The sequence below is a fragment of the Nesoenas mayeri genome, assembly GCF_963082525.1.
Source record: "Nesoenas mayeri genome assembly, chromosome: 18".
Classification (NCBI taxonomy): domain Eukaryota; kingdom Metazoa; phylum Chordata; class Aves; order Columbiformes; family Columbidae; genus Nesoenas; species Nesoenas mayeri.
Window position 1 is genome coordinate 3108816 of NC_137566.1, and position 20539 is coordinate 3129354.

The 20539-nt window shown below is 49.8% G+C and overlaps 1 protein-coding gene across 1 annotated transcript in view; it reads right to left on the minus strand.

Annotated features, from left to right (window-relative positions):
• ZNF618 (zinc finger protein 618) overlaps window positions 1-20539 on the minus strand; it is a gene marked incomplete at both ends in the record, with an annotated part of 158987 nt that overhangs the window by 50062 nt on the left and 88386 nt on the right. The window contains 4 exons of the mRNA XM_080355995.1: window positions 6257-6295; window positions 13620-13697; window positions 16565-16660; window positions 18939-19195. Coding sequence (XP_080212121.1) covers window positions 6257-6295; window positions 13620-13697; window positions 16565-16660; window positions 18939-19195 — 470 coding nt within the window. The remainder of the gene's footprint in view (window positions 1-6256; window positions 6296-13619; window positions 13698-16564; window positions 16661-18938; window positions 19196-20539) is intronic.

The window sequence follows — 20539 nt, forward strand, 5'->3', positions numbered from 1 at the left end:
GCGTTGAGGCATAAACACTTCACTACATTGAGGTACTTGATATGAGAGACTGAAGATCTGGCAAAGAGAAATGACCCTCAGGATCATCGAGTCCAACCATAACCCAACTCCAGCACTGACCCATGTCCCTGAGAACCTCATCTAAACACCTTCTAAACCACTCCAGGGATGGAGACTCCAGCACTGCCCTGGGCAGCCTGTTCCAGTGCCTGCTATGGCAAAGCCCAAGCTTGGAGTCAGGCTTTGAGCCAGGGATGGCGATGGCATTGAGCCCATCACACAAAAACTGAGAGATACGGGGTTGTCCCGCTGGTTTCATCACGTACAGAGCTGGGACTGAAGCTTCTCTGAGGGTCATGTCAGTACTACTTTTATCATAAGGATGGGATGCTAACAATCTAACAGAGCAACCTTCACACTCATGGGCACTACCTGCTCTTAAACTACAACTTGCTTGTCACGATCCTCAAAAAAGTTGTAACAAGGGCAAAAAAAAAGAGCAAACCACACTGTCAGCAGCTCACCTGAACTCAGCCAACCTGGCTGACACACTATATATTATTTAAAGATTCCAGGAATGGTAAGACTCTTCCCCACAATACTAATCAGCACCGTTCGTCAGGCTCAGGACTTCTCCCGAGGAGCTCACCAGACATACATGAAGTTAATACACCAGCTATACTTTAAGAAACCTTCAGCTTTCAGTAACTCTTCCCCCCCATTTCTCTGCACCTTTGCTGTTGTGCTTTCTCTCCCAGGGCACAGAGATGCAAGCGAGCAGCAGGAGGCCGTGCCCGGCGCACACGGACTGGGCTGCAGGCCCAGCAACTCGTGTCCCTTCCATCGCCGCTCGCCCGCTGGTGGCCACTGCCAAGTGACCTTCTCTCCATCCTGCAGAACAGCAAACTCCTCGGTAAAGTCACCCGAGGGCCAGCCAGGAAAAGGTTCAGAAGTACTAGGGACTGGGAGCGCGATTTGGTGTATTTGCTAACATCTGGTATTTCAAAAACAGGTATTAGAAGACCACTGGGAAGTCGTAATTAGGCTCGTGCCACACTGAGAGTTGCCAGAGCAACGTTAATTCTGTCCTAGGCTGGTTCAAAAACATAGAGAACACAATCAGAAAAAGCAACAGTGACATGCGAGTGCTTATGCACGCCCAGATGAATTAAAGCTTCATGGGCTACCATAAAACTCACAGTGTAACCCTGAGCTCTGCAAGCCATTACGGTTATTTTGGAGATGTTCTTATACACAAGTTCCTTTTTCCTACAGAAAATAATAATACCAAAATCCAACAGCCTGAATATTACAATCCATAACCTGTAGCAGAGAGACAGATCTGGAACCAGCAGAAGCGGCCACGCTCTGGAGCCCACGGCTGTGCTGGTGGCACGTCATCCTCCCCCTCCACCTCCTGGGGACGAGCCCAGAAACAACCTGTCAGCCGCGAGACCACCCGGGGACTCCTTCCTAACCCAAGGGCAGCTCCCAGGTCCAGGCACCACCATGGGCAGGTGCTGACCCAGTGCTGGTGCCAGCCGAGCTCTGAAAACTATTGTCCCCAAACTGTGACATGTGCACTGAACCCAACCTGCATCATGAGGCTGGAGCATGGAGGGGCTTGGTCTCTTCTCCCAAGTAGCAAGTGATAGGACAAGAGGAAACGGCCTCAAGTTGCGCCAGGGGAGGCTGAGGTTGGATCTGGGGAACAATTTCTTCCCAAAGGGCTGTGGGGCATTGGAACAGGCTGCCCAGGGCAGTGCTGGAGTCACCATCCCTGGAGGGCTGGACAGACGGACATGAGGTTCTCAGGACATGGGGCAGTGCCAGGGGTGGGTTATGGTTGGACTCGATGATCTTGAGGGGCTCTTCCAACCAAAATGATCCTGTGATTCTATGACCCAGCAGAGTGCAGAGATCTGTTCAGATGTGAGGTGATGCTTCCCAAAGCCGTGTCCCTGGCACGCTGTCCCCGCCAGGCCTGGCGCTGTGGACCCCTGCTTGCCCGTGGTTGTATTTCGCTGTCAGGTTGCCAAGAATTTCCTATGGTATGCGAGCCGCAGGAGGGAGATTGTTTTTACAAAGGTTGTAACTCTCCTAAACATGACTGGAATTTCCATGGAGAATGACAGCCCAGATCTAGCCCAAACACTTTCTTCCCGAGGACTTCCAGAAGTCTGGAGCAAAGCACAGAGGTGTACGAGCATCTCAGAAAAGCCTGACAGACTCAGCGACCCACGTGTCGAACTGGCCACCCTGGCCTAGGAAAAAATATCAAATAGAAAGTTTCTTTCAAATGTCTCTCCTCCCTTTCTCCTCCCTGCCAGGCAAAGCTGGGAGCAGTTAGACAAGTCTCTTTATTAACACATTAGCACTGTGGGTTCCATTGTTTTCTTCTCTCTACATGTGGGAATTCTGGTCTTGGACCCTAAGCCAAGGCTAGAAAAGTAACTCCCAGAGCCATGCAAATATGTCCCCATGAGCACATCCTCTGCTCAATACCACACATCTGTGTCCCTTCAAGAATGGGTCCAAATAAAAGGCAGTCCCAAAGACACGATCTATAGACCAAAAACCCCAAAGGATGGAAATAACCAACAAAGTGCAACAGTTTTTCCTCAAGGGAGTCTTCAAAGTGCCTTCCCAGCTGGAAAGTCTAAACACCACTGTCTCCTCTTTAAAGCAAGCAGCAAACAAACCACTGGGCTCAGCTGCGTCCCAGTTTGCCCCATGGCTCCATTCTTCCCAGGAAAAAAGGCCGGGCCAGCCCTTCCTGCAGTCGACCCTTTGGACCTGAAGGCAACGCAGCTTCACCCACCACGTCAGCAACTCACCCTCCCGACAGGCCCAGCACAACTCGCTCTCAGCCTCAGAATGGTGAGATGAAAACTTTGCCTCCCAGGAACAAGCACGACTCGTGTCTCTCAGGATCAGTCTCAGAGCACAACCCAGGTAACTGTCACCAACACCCCATTACTTCTGCGACCAAGCCAAGGAGCCCTTGCTGTGTTCTGCAGAGCTGGCACCCGAGATGTCTCCCCGCTTGACACACAGCGTTGCCTTTACCAAAACTCTGCTGGTGCCCACTGTGTCTGCAAGCTACACATACCCCTTAAAATTCACCATGGAGAAACCTGAACAGCTCCTAAAAACCTGCAGTTCTAGTTATGTGAACTAATGCCAAAGACCCGCAGATGGTCAAGGGAGCTCCTCATCCACTCCAGTTTGGGATGGACACAACCTGTGCCCTAGAGAGAGGCACATGAGGGAAAACAAGGTCCTGCTGTATCCCTTAAATACTGAAAAATTTTAGAAGGCAGCAAACCATGCCTGCAGAGCCCGTGAATCTAGAGGTTCCCAATGAGACCAAAATAGCAGAGGAAGATTTGAACAATACAGACATCTGTAATAGAAAGGGTGTAAACAGCCAAATCGGGTCACAGAGGAATAGCAGCGGAGCAGCAGGCAAAACAAAAATAGCAGGAAAGGAAAGATAAATAAAAAATTCCTAAAATATATGAGGAACAAACAGACTGACAAGGAAACAAGAGAGCCATTGAGTGGAAAAAGGAGAAGAGTACTGCAGAGGCAACCAGGGTAGGCCAGGGATTCCATCCAGCCCCAGAGGGGAAGGCACGGGGAGGAAAGACGACAGCTGAACTATCTTACTGCAGCGGCACAGAGGGGAAGAGGAAGGTGATTTTGTCAGGAAATTACAACCATCTGCACTTAGGAACAGCAGCACCGTCTGCACAGCTCCACGGTGGCTCTGTGGGACAGGCGACAGGCACAGCCTGTTGTTCCATCGGTGCAGGTGGCTGCGGATCTGCATCCCCATCCCCAGCCCATCACTGTTTCCCTTCTCTGGTGCTGTGGTCTTGCCTCCAGCTCTTTCAGGTAGATGAGACTATATCGGGATAGCAATGAGTGTGGCAGGTAAAAAGGGGGTTCAGCAATTCCTGCTCTGGGGAGGGGGCCAGACTCATACAGCCCTGCGTGAAGATGCCCCAGCCCCTCTCACTGCTGTTGGCTCCATCTCCACCGCGGCAGCTCCTCTGAGCCCCGTGCATGGAGCAGCTGCTTGTCACCGTCCTCTCCCAGCGTCATCTTCTGCCTGTGACCTTCCATTCTCCCCTCTCCAAGATCCAGCCACCACAGAAGTGCCACTTACACTGACAGAAATCCTCCTATGGCTTGAACAACACAGGGTTTGCCCACGCGGCTGAGGCATGAACCCTCATGGGCTTTTCCCTTCTTACTCTCTATACCTCACTCTGCTCTGTCTTTCTCAGCCAGAAAAATTCCAATGACAGGTAAGAAGAGGAAAAGCTGACTTACAGAAAAACTTATCTCTTTGCACAAGGTGGTTCCCAAGCTCTGGCAAAAAGGATACTATGTCAAATACCATATAATGAGTGCAGGATGCACAGAGCATAGCCCAGAATATAGAAGGGCCCAGGGCTATAATTCAGAGCAAGGAGACCAGGAGATGAGCCTGGAAAGATTCAGGATGAGTAAAACACCGAAGAGCAGCAGAGCACCTACTGAAAATGAGACACCAAAGGAGGTGACAGGAGCCTGGAAAATAGTCTCCCTGCCAGAGCTGGACACCACATGTCACTGGGTCAATGGAGAGAGGAAGGGCCAGGCTGCAGAGCCCGTCTTCCCTCCACTGAGCACCAGGAGTGCGTATAGAGCGAGTGATGGCTGGTTGCTACCGAGATGTTTTGGATCAGGATTTTCATTCCCCACCTGCAGCAAAGTCAGTTCTGCTTCCCTCTGCAGACAGAATGCCCAGACTCCCCTATGCTGACCCCAACTCTCCACCTGTCACAGTGTGGGCTGCAAAAAACAGCAGTTCAAAAAAGGTGGCATGATTGCACTTTATAATTATTATTTTTCTTTTATCTAACATTTTTATATCCACCCAGGGTAAGTTTGGTGATCCTGCCTTCTGTAACCACCAAGGCTGGTAACTTACCTTTGCAAGGGAACCTTTGGCTCTCACCTAATATGATCACAGGAAAGTCTGGATTTGCAGAGACCTCAGGAGGTCTCTGGTCCAACCTCCTGCCCAAAGCAGGGTCTGCTCTGAGCTCAGACTCGGGTACCTGAAACTTTACCCAGGCTGGTCTTGTAAAACCTCCCAGGAAAGGCTGAGGGAGCTGGGGCTCTTTAGCCTGGAGGAGACTGAGAGGCGACCTCATTAATGTTTACAAATATATAAAGGGGGAGTGTCAGGAGGATGGAGCCAGGCTCTGCTGGTGACAACCAGTGACAGGACAAGGGGCAATGGGTGCAAACTGGAACACAGGAGGTTCCATTTAAATATGAGAAGAAACTTGTTTGGGGTGAGGGTGTCAGAGCCTGGCCCAGGCTGCCCAGGGGGTTGTGGAGTCTCCTTCTGTGCAGACATTCCAACCCCCTGGACACCTTCCTGTGTAACCTCATCTGGGTGTTCCTGCTCCATGGGGGGATTGCACTGGATGAGCTTTCCAGGGCCCTTCAACCCCTCACATTCTGGGACTCTGTGATGCAGAAGACACAACCTCTCTGGCCACCCTGCACCACAGCACGGGGAAAAGCTCTTCCTTCAACAACCTCTCTTCTTTTCACTTCTTGCTCATGATCTCTCATTCTCTCTCCACTCCGAACCTCCTGCCTCCATGTCCCCCATCCCGCCCTCACAGGGGCCAACAGGTTCCCCCTGATGCCAGCACCCCGGCGCACAGACCCACTGCCCCAGCCCCTCCACACCTGGGCTCCGTTTTATCAACATCCTTCCTTGGCACAGGGAAACACCCCCACACCCCACACCCCCAATTTCAGGTGTCAAGTTCAAAAATCCTACAAGACTTGATGACCGCAGCACCCAGCGCCCCTGCCCGGGCTGCGGCAGCGGATCGCCAGCTCTGCCCGCGGCCGCCGCCCCCTCACGCCGCCCAGCTGCCCCACAGCACAGCCGAGCCCCGCGCTGCCCCGCTCCCCGCGGTTCCCCCGGCCCCGCCGCAGCTCCGCGGCCGGGCCGCCCTCTGCCGGCCGCACCCCGCGCCGCAGCCCGGCCCCTCGGCCTCTGTCCCCGCCCGCCACCCCCGCTCCCCGCCCGCGGCGCTACGGCCGCAGCAGCGCAGGGGGCGCCGCGGGCAGCAGGTCCGGCCGTGACCGCGGGGAGCGGGCCCTGCGCACCGCGCCACCCGCAGCGCTCACGCACGCCGAGCCGCGGTCCCCCCTGCGCACCCACAGGAGTACTTACTGCCTTGAGAGGCTCCTTCACCTGAGGCAGCTTCAGTGTCTGCAAAGAGAAAGAGCTGCACTTAGATCTGACGGCCGACTCTGCGCCCCGGCCGCCCCGGCTCACTCTGCTCCGGCCGAGCTCTTCGGCGCAGCACCCGCCACCGCGGGCTGCGATGCCCGGACGAGAGCAGCTCCAGGAGCAGCTGCCTCGGCAAACACACGGGCTCTCCGGCTGCCGATGGGGCGGGCTGTGGAAGGCCAGCAGCCCCGTGGGCTGTGGGGCTAAGCCAGGCCGCCCCCAGTCCTTTGGAAGAGGTAAAACATGAGGGTAAAAAAATAGGAGGGTAAAAAATGGGGTGGGTGAGAGCCTGGCCCAGGTTGGCCAGAGAGGTGGTGGATGAACCATCCCTGGAGACATCCCAGGCCAGGCTGGACGGGGCTCTGAGCACCCTGAGCTGGTGCAGATGTCCCTGCTCATGGCAGGGGGGGCACTGGGGAGCTGGGAAGGTCCCTCCAACACAAACTATTCTATGATTCTGTGGTAAGAGCCTCCAAACCTGGGGCTCTTGTTGCCCACACTGTCACAGAGGCCTGGGTTTGAAATGGGACGGCTAGAAGGGACCCATACCCCAGCCCAGCACACAGGGAGCCGGCTCTGAGTTGCTTCACGGAGCCCCAGGAAGGTTTTGGAGCCACCATCCCTGGTACCACCTCCTCTTATTACCTTGGGACCAGACTGACACATCTCAACAGTCCCACTGTCATCCATGGAGCTCGTGACAATGAGTTTCGTCACTTCTACTGAAGGTTTGTTGAAATCGCCCATGTGCTTAATCCCTGCGCAAGTGCTGTCAACCCAGGAAAGCGAACAGTGCACGGTGCACCCAGCTCAGCCCCTGTGGGAGACGGCACAGCCGGGCACCCCTCATGGACAGCGACGGCAACGCCGCGAGACGGGCACAAGAATCCCCAGGGCTGCTCCGCCCTCCTCTTACTGAAGGCACGTCTGAAAAGATGGAGAGAAAGCTCTCTCCGCTGTACCACGCAAGAAGCACCCAGCAAATCTCACATTCGAGCCCTAAATGAACGCAGCGGGCAAAGCTACGAGCTGGAAAACCCAACGTTACAAGTCAAGGATCATAAACAAATAGGATTTCCAAGCCAGTTTGAAGCGTTTAATATTCATCTAAATTGCATATACTCGGTGTCACATTATCTAATAACATAGCTACGTTTCAAAATATTCCGTATGTCTCTTGGACTCGTGCTCGCGTTGCTCCGAAAGCCACAGCTGCAGAACGTCACGGCGTTTCTGAATTTAAAATTTGCAACCTCGAGTAATGAGCAGTGTTTGCATTTCATTTCCTTATTTCTTAAAAACAATAAAACCAAAAGATTGTGGGTTTGTGAATCTGTATATTTCTCCTTGCTTAACCTGCCTGATTCAAACACTTTTTTTTTCCAGGCGATGATATTAATTTGGCACAACTTCACAAACCGAGGGGCCAGAGCAGAAACCCTCAGTGCCATACGCAAAACCTCGCCAGTCAAACCCTGCATTTTCCACAGCTGCTATTTGTTTGAATTACCACCTATCACTCAAGGAAAAAGCAAGCTGTGGCACAATGGAGCGCTGCAAAATGCTGGCCTGGCGTTCCCAGCCAACAGCATAAATAAACCATAAAAGATATGTACTGTGCATGCACCAGGCCATTCCTGTCATTTAAAGAGCTTTAAGAAGTACTTTAGTCAAATTTAACGATTACCGAGCAACACACAAAGGTTTAAGGAGTAGCCATTTCTGAACTGGCTTAAGAAATGTTACTCTTAGTCATAAGACAGACTGAAGTCTTCATGAATTAAAACAAAACCCAACTAAAAATCCCCTAACAGCCCACTCTAAATCACATTTGGGCTGAGACCAAGTAATTACAGCCTTAAAACAAAAGACCAATTTCTGAGAAAGTTGCAAAAGTAAGTCAGGGTAGGGAGGTTGGCAGGAAGGCTGGAGAACAAGCAAGTTAACTCCTGTGTCTCAAGTCATTTGCTGCATCTGTAAAAGTCTGCGGACTGAGAAATGTACCCAGTAAAAGATGGATGCTTGGGATGCAGCACAGAGGGCAAAGGACCCCCCCAAATCCTATGGATTTTCAGTAGCAGATAATCTACAAATGAAACCCAACCATCTTCAGCTCGGAAACACCATCTCTGCTCAGCAATGTTTTTTTCGCTATTAATATTCAACTTCTCACCTCCCAATCATTTCAGTGACAGAACTGCTCCAACTCAGCCTCAAAAAATGTGCACTTTGGAAAAGCGCCATTTTCCAGTTCCAACGAGTCATCTTCCTTTTTGTATTTGCGGAATCCAGCAAAACTCATTCTTGGAAAAGATCAACTCGAAACTTCAAAAGCCTTGAGAAGTTTTTGAACAATTGGTTAAAGCAGAAACTTTGTGTGAATAAACAATCCTATTCCAGCTCGTTCAGCACCTGTGGTGGCAGACGAGCCCCCGGCTGCACGGCCCAGCGGGACGGTAACCAGAGCTCATCGCTCTGCAGCACCTCGATACTCTAAATAAATAATAACGCAAAACAACTCCAGCAAAATCATCATTCAGCCCTGAAAAGCTTATCTGGAAACAGAGAACTTCCACCAATTATGAGAACAGAGGCGATATATCCTGCGAGGGTTAAACTGCAGCTTTACTTTCTTTCATTTGCTTTCGGAAGAATTCTCCTTTGGGGAAAAATCTCCCTAAGCCCAAAGGTTTTTAAATTCATTTTTTAAAAGTGTAATAAAGTGATTCCAACCATTTTTTTTCTTTGAGTTGCCTAAAAGTGAAACAATTTTACAGCCTTTTTTTGAGTTATCTAAAAGCAAAATAATTTTCCCCACTCCAAACATGCAGATGTTTTGCTCCTTTTGTTGCTTAAATACAACCCAACAGTACAAAACAAAACTTTGGAGCTGACGAACTCCTGAAGGGAATCCAAACCTTTTAACGACTTGAAAAACCTCACACAGCTCGACAAAAAGCGCTGTAAGCAACACAATTTCCAGGCCTGGGTCGCACGTAGGCGAAGCGGGAAGGTTTGTCAGCGCCGCGGCCGGGACGGAGCCTCCCATCGCCAGCAGCTCCGCGGGAGGACGGAGCCGCGATCCCGCGGGGCCGCACAACAGCTCACAAAGGAGCCTTTCAGCTCCACAATTCCACAATTCCTCAGCTACGTTTGTGTTCCTCTGCAGAAGGTTTCACGTGGGGTTTTCTGTGCCCGCATCTCAGCTTTCCCCGCCTTTTCTCTCATCCCGACCCAGAGCTGCCCCAACACTTTGCGCTCCTGAATCGCCAGAGCAGTCGCTCCCTCAAAGTCTCCAGCCAACACTGAGCACCACGGGGAGGACTCAAGGAACTAAGAAAATGCCCCGTTTTCCAATAAGAAACCACCCATTCCTGAAGGCAGACGAGAAGAAAAATCAGCCTAAAGAACACAGGTCACGTCCGACACGGCTTCTTTACCATGGAGATCTAGAGAAGAGGCACGTGCGGTTATAAAAGACCCCAAACATGTAGGAAATTTCTCCCCAAAATGATCATTACAAAGAAAACCGTGGTGGCACCAGGTGAGAGTCTTAACATGGAACTGAACAACTCAAAGGATGAGAATGTACCAGACAGAACTGACAAGTAAGGACCGAGTGCAAGAGCTGCGAGGGCAGCAGAGCTCCCAGCTCCACGCTGCACAGCGACATGTACAGAACCCAGCTTAGAAACAACCCCAAGCAGGGAAAATGTGGGACCTCCAAACATCCCGTCCTGGGGACAGAAGTTGTGTCCCTGAATGATGACAGCGGGCTGGCCACACAGATGGTTGTTTCAGTCGTTCTGCTCCAAAGGTCTAAACCAAACGAACATGGTTACTATCTGCTCTCCCATGGGCTGAATGTTTTGCATCTCCAACTCTGTCCATCTTCAGGACCAACCTGCAGTGTGGCCAAGGACCATGAGTGACCCAGGAGCCAACAAGAAAGCAAAAAGCAGAGGGCTGCTCAAGTAGAAGGGCTGCGTCCTTCAGCAAAGCACAGAAAGCAGATATTCCTGCTTGAATACCCAAAAAGCCCTGGAAGAAAACACCTAAAGAGAAGAAAAAAGGGCCTGAGTTTGCTTAAGCTACTGTGATGCTGAGTTTACCCAGGATCAGTCAAACCTGCAGGGTAAGGCAGACGTTACGTGACTGATGGGTGGCCCAGAGCTCAGGGAACCACGGCTGATGCTTGGAAAATGCAGCAGGCAAAGAGGGAATGCCAGGTCCTGCCACCGCGCTCCGGCTCCCGCCTCGGCCAGTCCCAGAGAAGTGACCACAGCATTCAGGATCGGAGTTTCGGGCAGCTGGTAACTGCACCTAATCGGCCAAGGGAGCTCCATTTCCAGCGCTCCGAGGAGGAGCAGCCCAAGGGGAGCTGGGTTGGCCGCAACGTCCGGATTTATCCAAGACACGGACTGAAGATACACAGGGTGAACATGCCAAGTGCAGGATCACATCCCCGGCGTGCGCGTCTCCACTGAGTTCTCTCACGTTTGGTATGATGCTGCAATACCAGCCACTTCTTTACACGAAACCTTACGCGTGCCAATAAAAGCATCTTCCACATTTCTTCCAGTCTTGCACTCTCCTGCTGTTTCCAGCAGTGATATTGGTACAGTTCTGTGCACCACTCTCACTGCACAGTATCACATGGGCCTCTCCTCCAAATAATCCTTGTTTTTCCTAACCATACATGACATGCACGTCCAAAGGCAGACAGGTATCCTTCCCGACTGCTTCAACTGCCAGCTCCGGTTCTGTTTCTGGGAGAATCACATTTACAGACTTGCACTGAGCTTCAGTTTGATTTCTTGCTGAGGAGTGTACATGAATAAATATCTCATTTTGATTCTTATTGTCTTAAGGCAATTCCAATGCTCTTTAAACGTTACTACTACACGCATCACTTTACAGCAATATAAACCAACATTTTCTAAGTTTCACATAAATTGTGCTTCTCTATCACTGATATGAAAGTTACTAACAATAGCTACACACTAGAAAGGCTTTGGAAGCAAAAGGTAAAGTCATGTTTCCCCTGAGTTTATGACAAAACTATGGATTATTGATCGTAGGCGTGTGTGTCGATGCATCCAGACCTTTTAATATATAGCAGAGCATGATTTCATGATCAAAATATAAATAAATATATAAATACAAATCAACTGTATCACATGGGCGTGACCTTACACTAATACAGCTCTAAAACTCCACCTGAATTAAGGATCCTACAGTGCTTGCGGTACAGAAGTAAAAGAAAAGCAATCCTTGTCCCAAATCTATATACTGCAATTATTATTCCGAAATTATTGCAATGCTGTGATGCAACAGCAAAGCATTCCGCATGTCAGCAATTCACTGCTGCTCACTATTGCAGGGATATTTTTCTTAAACAGCAGAGTGAAGCTACTTTGTAGTTACATTAAAAGGACTTTTAAGAATTGTGTTGGTATTTAGAAGGAACACCAGCCTTGACAAACAATTCTGCAGGTATCTAAGGGTACAGAGGCGGCTCTGTGATGTTAAGCAGCACATGACAAATATGCAGCCGTGCAATTAAAGATTGTGGAAAACTCCGGGAAGTTATGGATGCACGTTCACTTTTCGGCTGTGCACTGAGAGTTCACACATTTAAAAGTTTATATTGGATTAGTCTCCATTATTCCCGGATTTCCAAACTTTTCACGAGGAGTTTTCTTTATGCTCCTCCAGCCATCCCAGTCCAGCGTTTCATTGACGACCACAAGCGCTGATGCCGCTGGTTACACCTGAGGAGCTAAAGCTCCTGTAAATCTGACACACGGACTCCAGCGCTCAGCTGGGGTGAAATAAAGCCACTGAGAGGCTCGCGAGCTTGTTTCACGTCCCCGTTGTTATTTCAGATACGCATCTCCGAACTAGACAAGCTACACTAATTACACAAAACACCAAGGAAAACTTTCCAATTTCTGCAATTAAGCGACATCAAATTGGCCAGACTTGCAGAAAATTCAAATAAAAGCTGCTCCTGACTAAGTGCGGAATACGCCGGACAAACGGGACATTTGGAAAGCGACCCCAGCTGACGGCAGGAACACGGGGTAAGTGTCCTGGTTTTGTTACAAACAAGACCGGTTCTCTTTCAGTGATGTTTCTCCCAGCTCACTTCTTTAGGTGGCTGCACTTTCCTGAGTTTTAGCTGTATATTTTTCCTCAGATGCTGCACGCGGTGCTGATAGAGACCAACGGGATGCTGAAGAAGCTCGTGTTTAGATCTATTACTACGGTAGCCAAGAAAGACTGATGAGTTTTCCCCGTTCCGTTGTGAGGGGGCGTGTTTGAGGAGGGGTGGATGGAACAGGTGACTAGAACTGACCAACTAAGTATTCCATCCCATAATCGTCATACCCCTATATAAGAGGGTGATCACAGGGTCACTCTCTCTTCGCCCATGGCCGGCATCCAGAGAGGCCCCTGTCTGTCTGTCTGTCTGTCTGTCACCCACAGCCGCCAGGCCCTGCATCCTGCACCAGGTTCCATTTGCTGTGCAGTCCCGCCCGTGACTCCCGGGGCCGGAGCTGCAGCCGCTGGAGCCGCCAGCCCCGCAGCCCCAGCTCTGCTGCGGAGTGACGCAGCGCCACAGCCAGCGCTTGGATCGGGTTTGTGCATTTTGTATGTGTTCTCTATTTATTAGTAGCATTAGTAAAGCCCTTAAAACTCTTCAACTTGAAGTCTAAGTCTCTCTTCCTTTCCTCTTATCTTTCCAGTCATCTTTCCGATCTAAAGGAGGGGTGGTGGGAAGCGAGGGGATAACAGGGAGCGTCTGCCACGGTTTATTGTTGCCTTGCCTTAAACCTTGACAGTGAGTTTGAGCATCATTTTGATTTTAACATAAAAACTCAGCGGTGTAGCGATGCCGATATCTGACCTGACATCCTCCTGTCCCCACCTACCGGGCATGGACGAGGAGACCCAGCGGACACCTCGGGACGTGCCCGGCCCTGCGCTGGGGCACCTGCCAGGAGAAACTTGTGGGTTTGCAGCTCTCCCAATGTACAGTGACGCCCCCAGAGAGCCCAGGCAGTCAATACTGCACCCAACACAACAACGGCTGCTCCCGACCGCAGAAAATACCACTGGAGTAGAGAACCACCAAACCGCATCAGCCCCAAAGTCTGTCCTGCGAATGGGCCACCCGAAAAAACAATGAGTGACCAACAGAGAAGCAGCAGAGCAACCATCAAGGTCTTCCCGAAAACACCCCCTGAGCCTGAATGTTACCCCAGGGTCCCCAAAGATTGGAGGAGGAGTGAAATACCTCGATGCGCTCGCACGTGGGTCTGGAAACAGTTGTAATACTTGTATTTCTTCCCACATATTCCGCACTCGTAAGACCCTGGAAAACAAGACAGAGAAGCATACATCACCGTGTTAAATCGGGAAAAACAACCTCACCGCATACTTATCCATAAACTGGGAACAGAAGAATGCAGTTTGCAGCAAAGTAATATTTGGAAGGTTCATGGAGATAAATGCAGGAAATCACTATCCCAGACTCAATTCTTTTTTCAGCCTTATTTAAGATTCCTTGGCGTATTACCCTGAACTTTCATTTTCGGTACATCTTTCTAACTTTGCTGACATGAAGGGCCACTCTCAAAATAACCCGACTTATAATTTTATAATCATGACTAATATTTCCTATGGACAGAAATAACCTTGAATTACTTTTCAGTAAGTTCCTCGTATATGGGAAAAAAAGCTTTTCAAGTGCAAAAAGCAGGCAGCATGTTCTGTGAGGCAAGGAGTCCTCCACATTTCTCAAGAAATGTACAAATTCCTCAAGAGATTTGGTAAATATCCACCCAGAGGAAACCAAATAGATACAAGTAGAACTTCTGACCTTTTTAAGGAAAAGCACATGACCACAGTTGTCTCCCTTCTCAATTTGCGTCTCTAATTCCAGAAAACACACATCTCCAAACAGTCATTTGCAATGAAACCAGAGAAACAGAGCTGGGAGAATCATTTGTAATGATGAAATTATGCAATGAATTTTGCCTCTTCTGTTTATCGGACAGGCAGACAGAAATTTCCTTTGAATTGTTATTTGATTCGACCTTTCTTTGCCTCACTCCCTCGTGGTGAACAGGCTATAAATTCACCTTCCAAGCTCCCACTTGCAATATGTGCTGCATTTCTTAGCTGTCCGTCAGCAGGTAAGTAACTGCGATCCCGTGTGCTCCTCATGGGGATGTGAGCAGCACTCACTGAAAGAGGAGGCGGAAGAAAGGCTGAATATTTTGCATGAACACAGCATTTCATTTCCAGGGACGCTTCCTCATGCAACCTTGAAACAATCTCCTCCCGACCGCGCAAACCAGGAAAACTCCGGGACAAGCCACAAACGAGAATAAAACATTCACACACACGTCCAAATGAATATTCCCAAATGCTGTTTTATGGCAATACTTACCCAGCGCTACTCAAGAATAAAACCGATTGTGTATCTGAATACGTGATACCCATGTTCTTTTTTTCCCTTCCCGTTCCCTATTGCTTACAAAACAACCCTTCTTCCAACCCCAACAGCACTGAATTCCCCGTCCATCGCTGTTCCCGTCACTTGGGACGGGCTTTTGAGCTGGGGAGGCTGCTTGGCCATTGACGCTGAAAGAAGCAATTCGCTACAGTCTGATACACTAGAATACGCACCTGAAAAAATACTCTAGAATAATGATATATTCACTTGACTATGTCTCATCTGCTCCATAGCCTTTAAAGTATCGTAGCTAGTTGTATTTTATACACAGATACGCATATATGGGATAGTCATCACCCATGGTCACTCCACACAGGCTTTTTTAAGTGAAACCCTGGATACCTGCAGGTTGGCAGCGTCATTTTCTGTGCCTGAGGACTGATTATATCCACCACCAACCTCCAAAACCCCGTCCTGAAAACTATTCGAGCTGGAGCCCCCAGGCAGCAGCACCAACAGACGAGTGCACTGACCATCCCGGGGTCCCACAACCACCGACCCCCTGCGACTGCCCAGGTTGGGCTGTACCAACAGCAAACCGCCCCTGACACCCACCCGCACCCCGAACCAGCGCTGCGCCCACACGGGGCACTGGGAGAACTGGTAAAGACCCCCCTGCAGTGCTGGCCCAGCTCTGGGTGCTCAGTACAGGACACACATGGACCTGCTGGAGAGGGGCCAGAGGAGCCACAGGAATGACCCGAGGCTGGAACAGCTCTGCTGGGGACAGGCTGAGAGAGCTGGGGTGTTCAGCTGGAGAAGAGAAGCTCCAGAGAGACCTTAGTGCGGCCTTTCCAGACTTAAAAGGGGCCGAGAAGAAAGAGATGGGGACAGACTTTTGAGCAGGGCCTGTTGTGATAGGACAAGGGGTGATGGTTTAAACTAAAGGAGGAAGATTCAGGCTGGACATGAGGAAGAAATTGTTGTCCCTGAGGGTGGTGAGAGCCTGGCCCAGGTTGGCCAGAGATGTGGTGGATGAACCATCCCTGGAGACATCCCAGGCCAGGCTGGACGGGGCTCTGAGCACCCTGAGCTGGTGAAGATGTCCCTGCTCATGGCAGGGGGGCACTGGGGAGCTGGGAAGGTTCCAACGCAAACTGCTGATTCTATGAAAAGCTGGAGTCATCTTTTTCAAGAGGGGAACCTCTGTCCCCACCCTGCACACCCAGCAGGTCACTGCACACCCAGCAGGTCACTGCACACCCAGCAGGTCACTGCTCCGGGCGGGCAGCGCGTTTGCGGGGCTGAGTTACTGATGTACAGCCCTGCAGGCAGTGAGACAACTCAACAGCCACCACTCTGTACCCAGCACACCAAGATCTGTGGGGCAGAGGCACAGATCCTCATATTAGAGAAGGGAGGGATGACTTGTCACAATAAACGTGTTATTAGAGAGAAGGAAAGATGAAGTGGGGAAAAAAAAAAGACATCACTCACTATGTGTTAAGGCCTTACAAAGGACATGCCCGTGTTGCCTCGGACAATGCCACTGTGGTCATGGTTTATCTTGGACTTCGTCCACATCAGGATGTATCATGCAGGTTAAAGCTCTTTGTAGTGGGAGAGGAGATGGGGAAGATTTTTGGTTAGTCGGTGCATTCGGCTTTGCCAGGCGTTTCCTAAGCCTCCCGGTTGGAATTTGGGCAACACACGTGTCGCATCCAGAGCTTTCCCTTGCTCCCTGATCCCTGGTTAGACTTTCACACCCTTCCATCACATACCGGACGTGTATCTCAATGCATGGTCAAAAATCCAGGTCCCTGAATATCGATTTCGCGTGTATCCAACGGGAGAGCCACGTTCCAATGCTTTTCCATCTAAATCGTGCAAAAAAAAGATTAGAACAGAGCCCTTGAGGTGGATACATTTCCAGAGAATAATGACGGCTGAAGCCTATAAAAATTTCCAAGACTCGTCCCTCCCTGTGTTTTGGCAACAAGATGTCAGAGGTCACACTGAGTTTCTTAAGACTTCTGCAGCACTATTTTATTTGGTGTAACTAGGGAGAACCCAAAGTTCTCATGAATTACGTGCGGAGCAGCTGAGACATCAGCATCACAACACCGATCAAATGTGCGCGTAAGACTGAGAGGCTCAAAACAGAAGGATTCACACTTCACTTTGTCTAGAAACATCTCTGACTTAATGCATTACTTCAAAAATCCTCTCCAGAATGTTTCTCGTAAAGCACAGCCCAGATCGAGAGCTTCAATAGTGTTGTATAGAACTTCTCCTGATCAACTCACAGGTACCTCAGTCCTCCAAAACATAAATACGGACCTAATGCTATTCCTACCATCAGAAAATTATCCACATCAGCCAAAGAGTCTCTGCCCCCTTCTCTTTGATTTACAACACAAGTGCTGTTTGCTTTTCCTGTTTTTAGGCAGTTTCATGGTGAATTTCTCTGCCTTTTTCCCTGACACCACTGCCCTGAGGAATGTTAATGCGTTGGACCTCTCCAAATGACCCTGGCCCAAGGCCAGCACACCAAGCTAGCAAGAAAAAGAGAAGAAGAGGAAATACTGCGGTGCAGGGCGAGCAGTGCAGCACCTCGGTGGGTGGGGATGGAGCAGCAGCACCAGTTGGCTGCTGACGGGACCCAGAGCCAACCGCTCCGCTGCCTTTTTACACTCGAGATGCCCAAAGGGGAACCCCACGGGGCTTGCAAGACTTCTGTGGAAATGCAAATGAAAGGAAAACGGTCCAAAAGGACAAACAGCTGTTGGGCTGGGGCCTGCAGGCACTGCCAGCGCCCGTCCCACTGCACTGTACGTGCTGTCACCCATCGCGGGGTCCGGGCTGCTCTGAACGGATGGGAACAGAGTCGGGGAGAAACATGTGGCTGAGCGGGACGCAGCACACACAGGCCGAATTGGATGAAAACGCTACAAGCGAACAGCAGCAGCTGAGCTGGGAATCCCTGTTATAAACCGCTCCAAGTAACAGCTACACATATAAATACAGCAAACTCCTGCAGGAGACGTGACTCAGAAACAAAACATAAATCCTGCAACGCGTGGTTCAGCCAAGCCCCGAGGCTGAGCGCCGCAGGATCGCTGTCACTTGGAGCCGCGTGTGCCCCGAAGCCACCACCTCTGTGTCCCCTTTAACCAACCGTCCCCAGCGCACCATGAACCGAGACAGCCCGCGGGTCGGCATTTCCACGTGAAGGAGAGGGATTCATTTACCCCTGATTCACCACTTCATCCCGCGCCATGAATCACTATAAAAAACAACCACTTTCGACACCTCCAATCTCAGTTTTTCTGATGAAGGCAAATAACACCCTACCAAAGCCCGGCCTTTCTGCACGGCTGAAGTGATTTAGATCTGGGCTACCAGATCACATCACGAGAAAGGCTTCGGGGGGAAAAAGGGAGGAAAACTCCTGGCAGCAGCAGTAGCGAGCACAAAGCCTTTGCACCTTCAGCTCTTCACACTCTTGTGCTGTTCCAGAGCTGCTGCTGAAGTCGCCAGCGAAGCTACAGGCATGGGATGTTTCTTGTGTCTGCGGCGACAGCAACAGAACCCATCGGTAGTTTCTGGGGGGGATGGAGGGGACCAGAAGAATTGACTGAGAGCCGGTTCAAGAAACCACAAGGAACTGATATCTGGGCACCACGGCTGGTCCACACAGAGCACAGTATTTGGTGGGCAAACAGAAAAGTTATTCAGAGCCACCTCCCCAACAAGCAGGAGTTTTGTGGATGGTGGGATGAATGGGAGCACTTACAGGCACCTCTTCACAAAGGCATTGGCCGCCAGCTGCCCATCGCCAAGTTGCCTTTAAAGAAACCCAGCACGAGGCTATAAAATAACAAATATGATGCACATTTCATTTGAAAAGGCGCTCCCAGATACTTCTCCAGCTTACTTTCTATGGCTTTCAACCACCACTTGTTAACTCGTAAACAACTCGCTGTCCCTCTCCCAGTGGTGCCTATATGTTGAACCATGTCCCCCACAGCCCAGCCTGTCCCCAGCGCTCTCCATAGGTACAACACATTGCTGTACACCCAAGCCAGCCAACAGCAACAGCCCGCTGCCCTCTCCCCACTCTCACCCACCCATGGTGCGTCACTCTCAGCTTACCGAGCGTCTGCTGGTTGCGGACCCCACCTATGACCACACAGATCTCCGCGGGAACATCTCCTGGCCCGTCTTTTATGTTCTTCTTGGAATCTTTGGTGTCATCTTGCCAGATCACCTCTTCGATGTAGTCATCTGGTACCTCTGTTTTCACCTTCACCTCAGTCATCATTCCAGCCTCGTCACTGGGTGAGGACTGAGATGTCGCCGAATCGGAGCCCTCTGCTTTCGGGCTCCGTGGGCTCCTCTTCAAACACTCCCTGGATGGGGGGAAAAGAGGAGAAAACATGAATTCTCATTGCCAAGTGTTTTTTCATCACTAGGACATCATTAAAGGTACTATGGTTTAATGCAGTTTATTTAAAACAAGTATGGGTAGGTATGTGTGTCTGTCATATATGGTAATTAAATTTTAACCAGAAAAAAAGTAATAAAACCATTTGCTGGTAATGAAAATATCCTTAATCACCACAAACAATAGCAGCAATCATAAACAGAGCGAACCCCCCAGTAACAGCACGGAATTTCACCACAACTCCAGCAGTCCTGACATCAAATATTAAGCCAAGCCTAGTCCATACATGCAGAGGAAACACCGTATGCTCCTGACATTTCAAATTTAGAGCTATCTCCACCCCTGTGCGCTTCTCCATGTGTTCATCTCCCATCACAGCCTCTCGTTTAACCCTTCGAACAACTGAACTCTCATCCTATGGTATTTGTGTGGCCTTATTTAATAATATGGTGATGGCCAGAGGGGATCATATGTAGTATATCAATCATATGTAGTATAATGATATGTAGGGTGACTATTATGTTAGGGACAGATACAATTATCACAGACAACAGAGAAAACATGACGATGAGGAAAGGCAGAGAGAAGAAAGGAGGGGTCCAGCGTATTTAGAAACAGATCAAGGAAACAGTATCTGTTTTCATCTTGGAAAGAGAAAGCTAGAAATTCATGGGAGAAAAGAATAATAAATCAATATTCAAAACCCCTTAAGAAAAGGAAGGAAACGGGACACCCCAAAGCTGCAAAACAGTGTCAACAAGTGCGATAGTGGCACAAGGATGACGGATTTTGGGCACGACAGATAAGGACCAGGCAATAAGTCCAAACGCACCATCCCACCGACTCACTGTGGGCTCCCTGTTTTTAAGACTGTTGTTAATAAATTCCAACATGCAATGCAGAGATAAAATAATCGCTCGTTCAGTCTGTGCAGAAATCAGAACTAAATATATAACAATAGCTTAGACTACCTAGAAACAGAGACTTTAAAGACTGTGACATATTTAGAGACGTGCAAACACTGCGAACAGCCAAAGGTGCTTGAAAACGCTTTAAGCAGAAGTAACAGACAAAACTAATTGCAAAAAGGGCTGAACCCACAGATGAGAGTTATTAGACCATGCAATAGCAAAAGAGAACGAAATCTCATTGGTTGGAACATCATAGAAAGAACAAATATGAGTTAAATGTTAGAAAACTAACACTTGCAATGGTTCCTGACACTGGTTACGGAGCCGATAGACACATCAAAACGCAGATCCCGGGTGATGGAGACAAGAGAAGCAGATGAACGAGGGGAACAATCTTC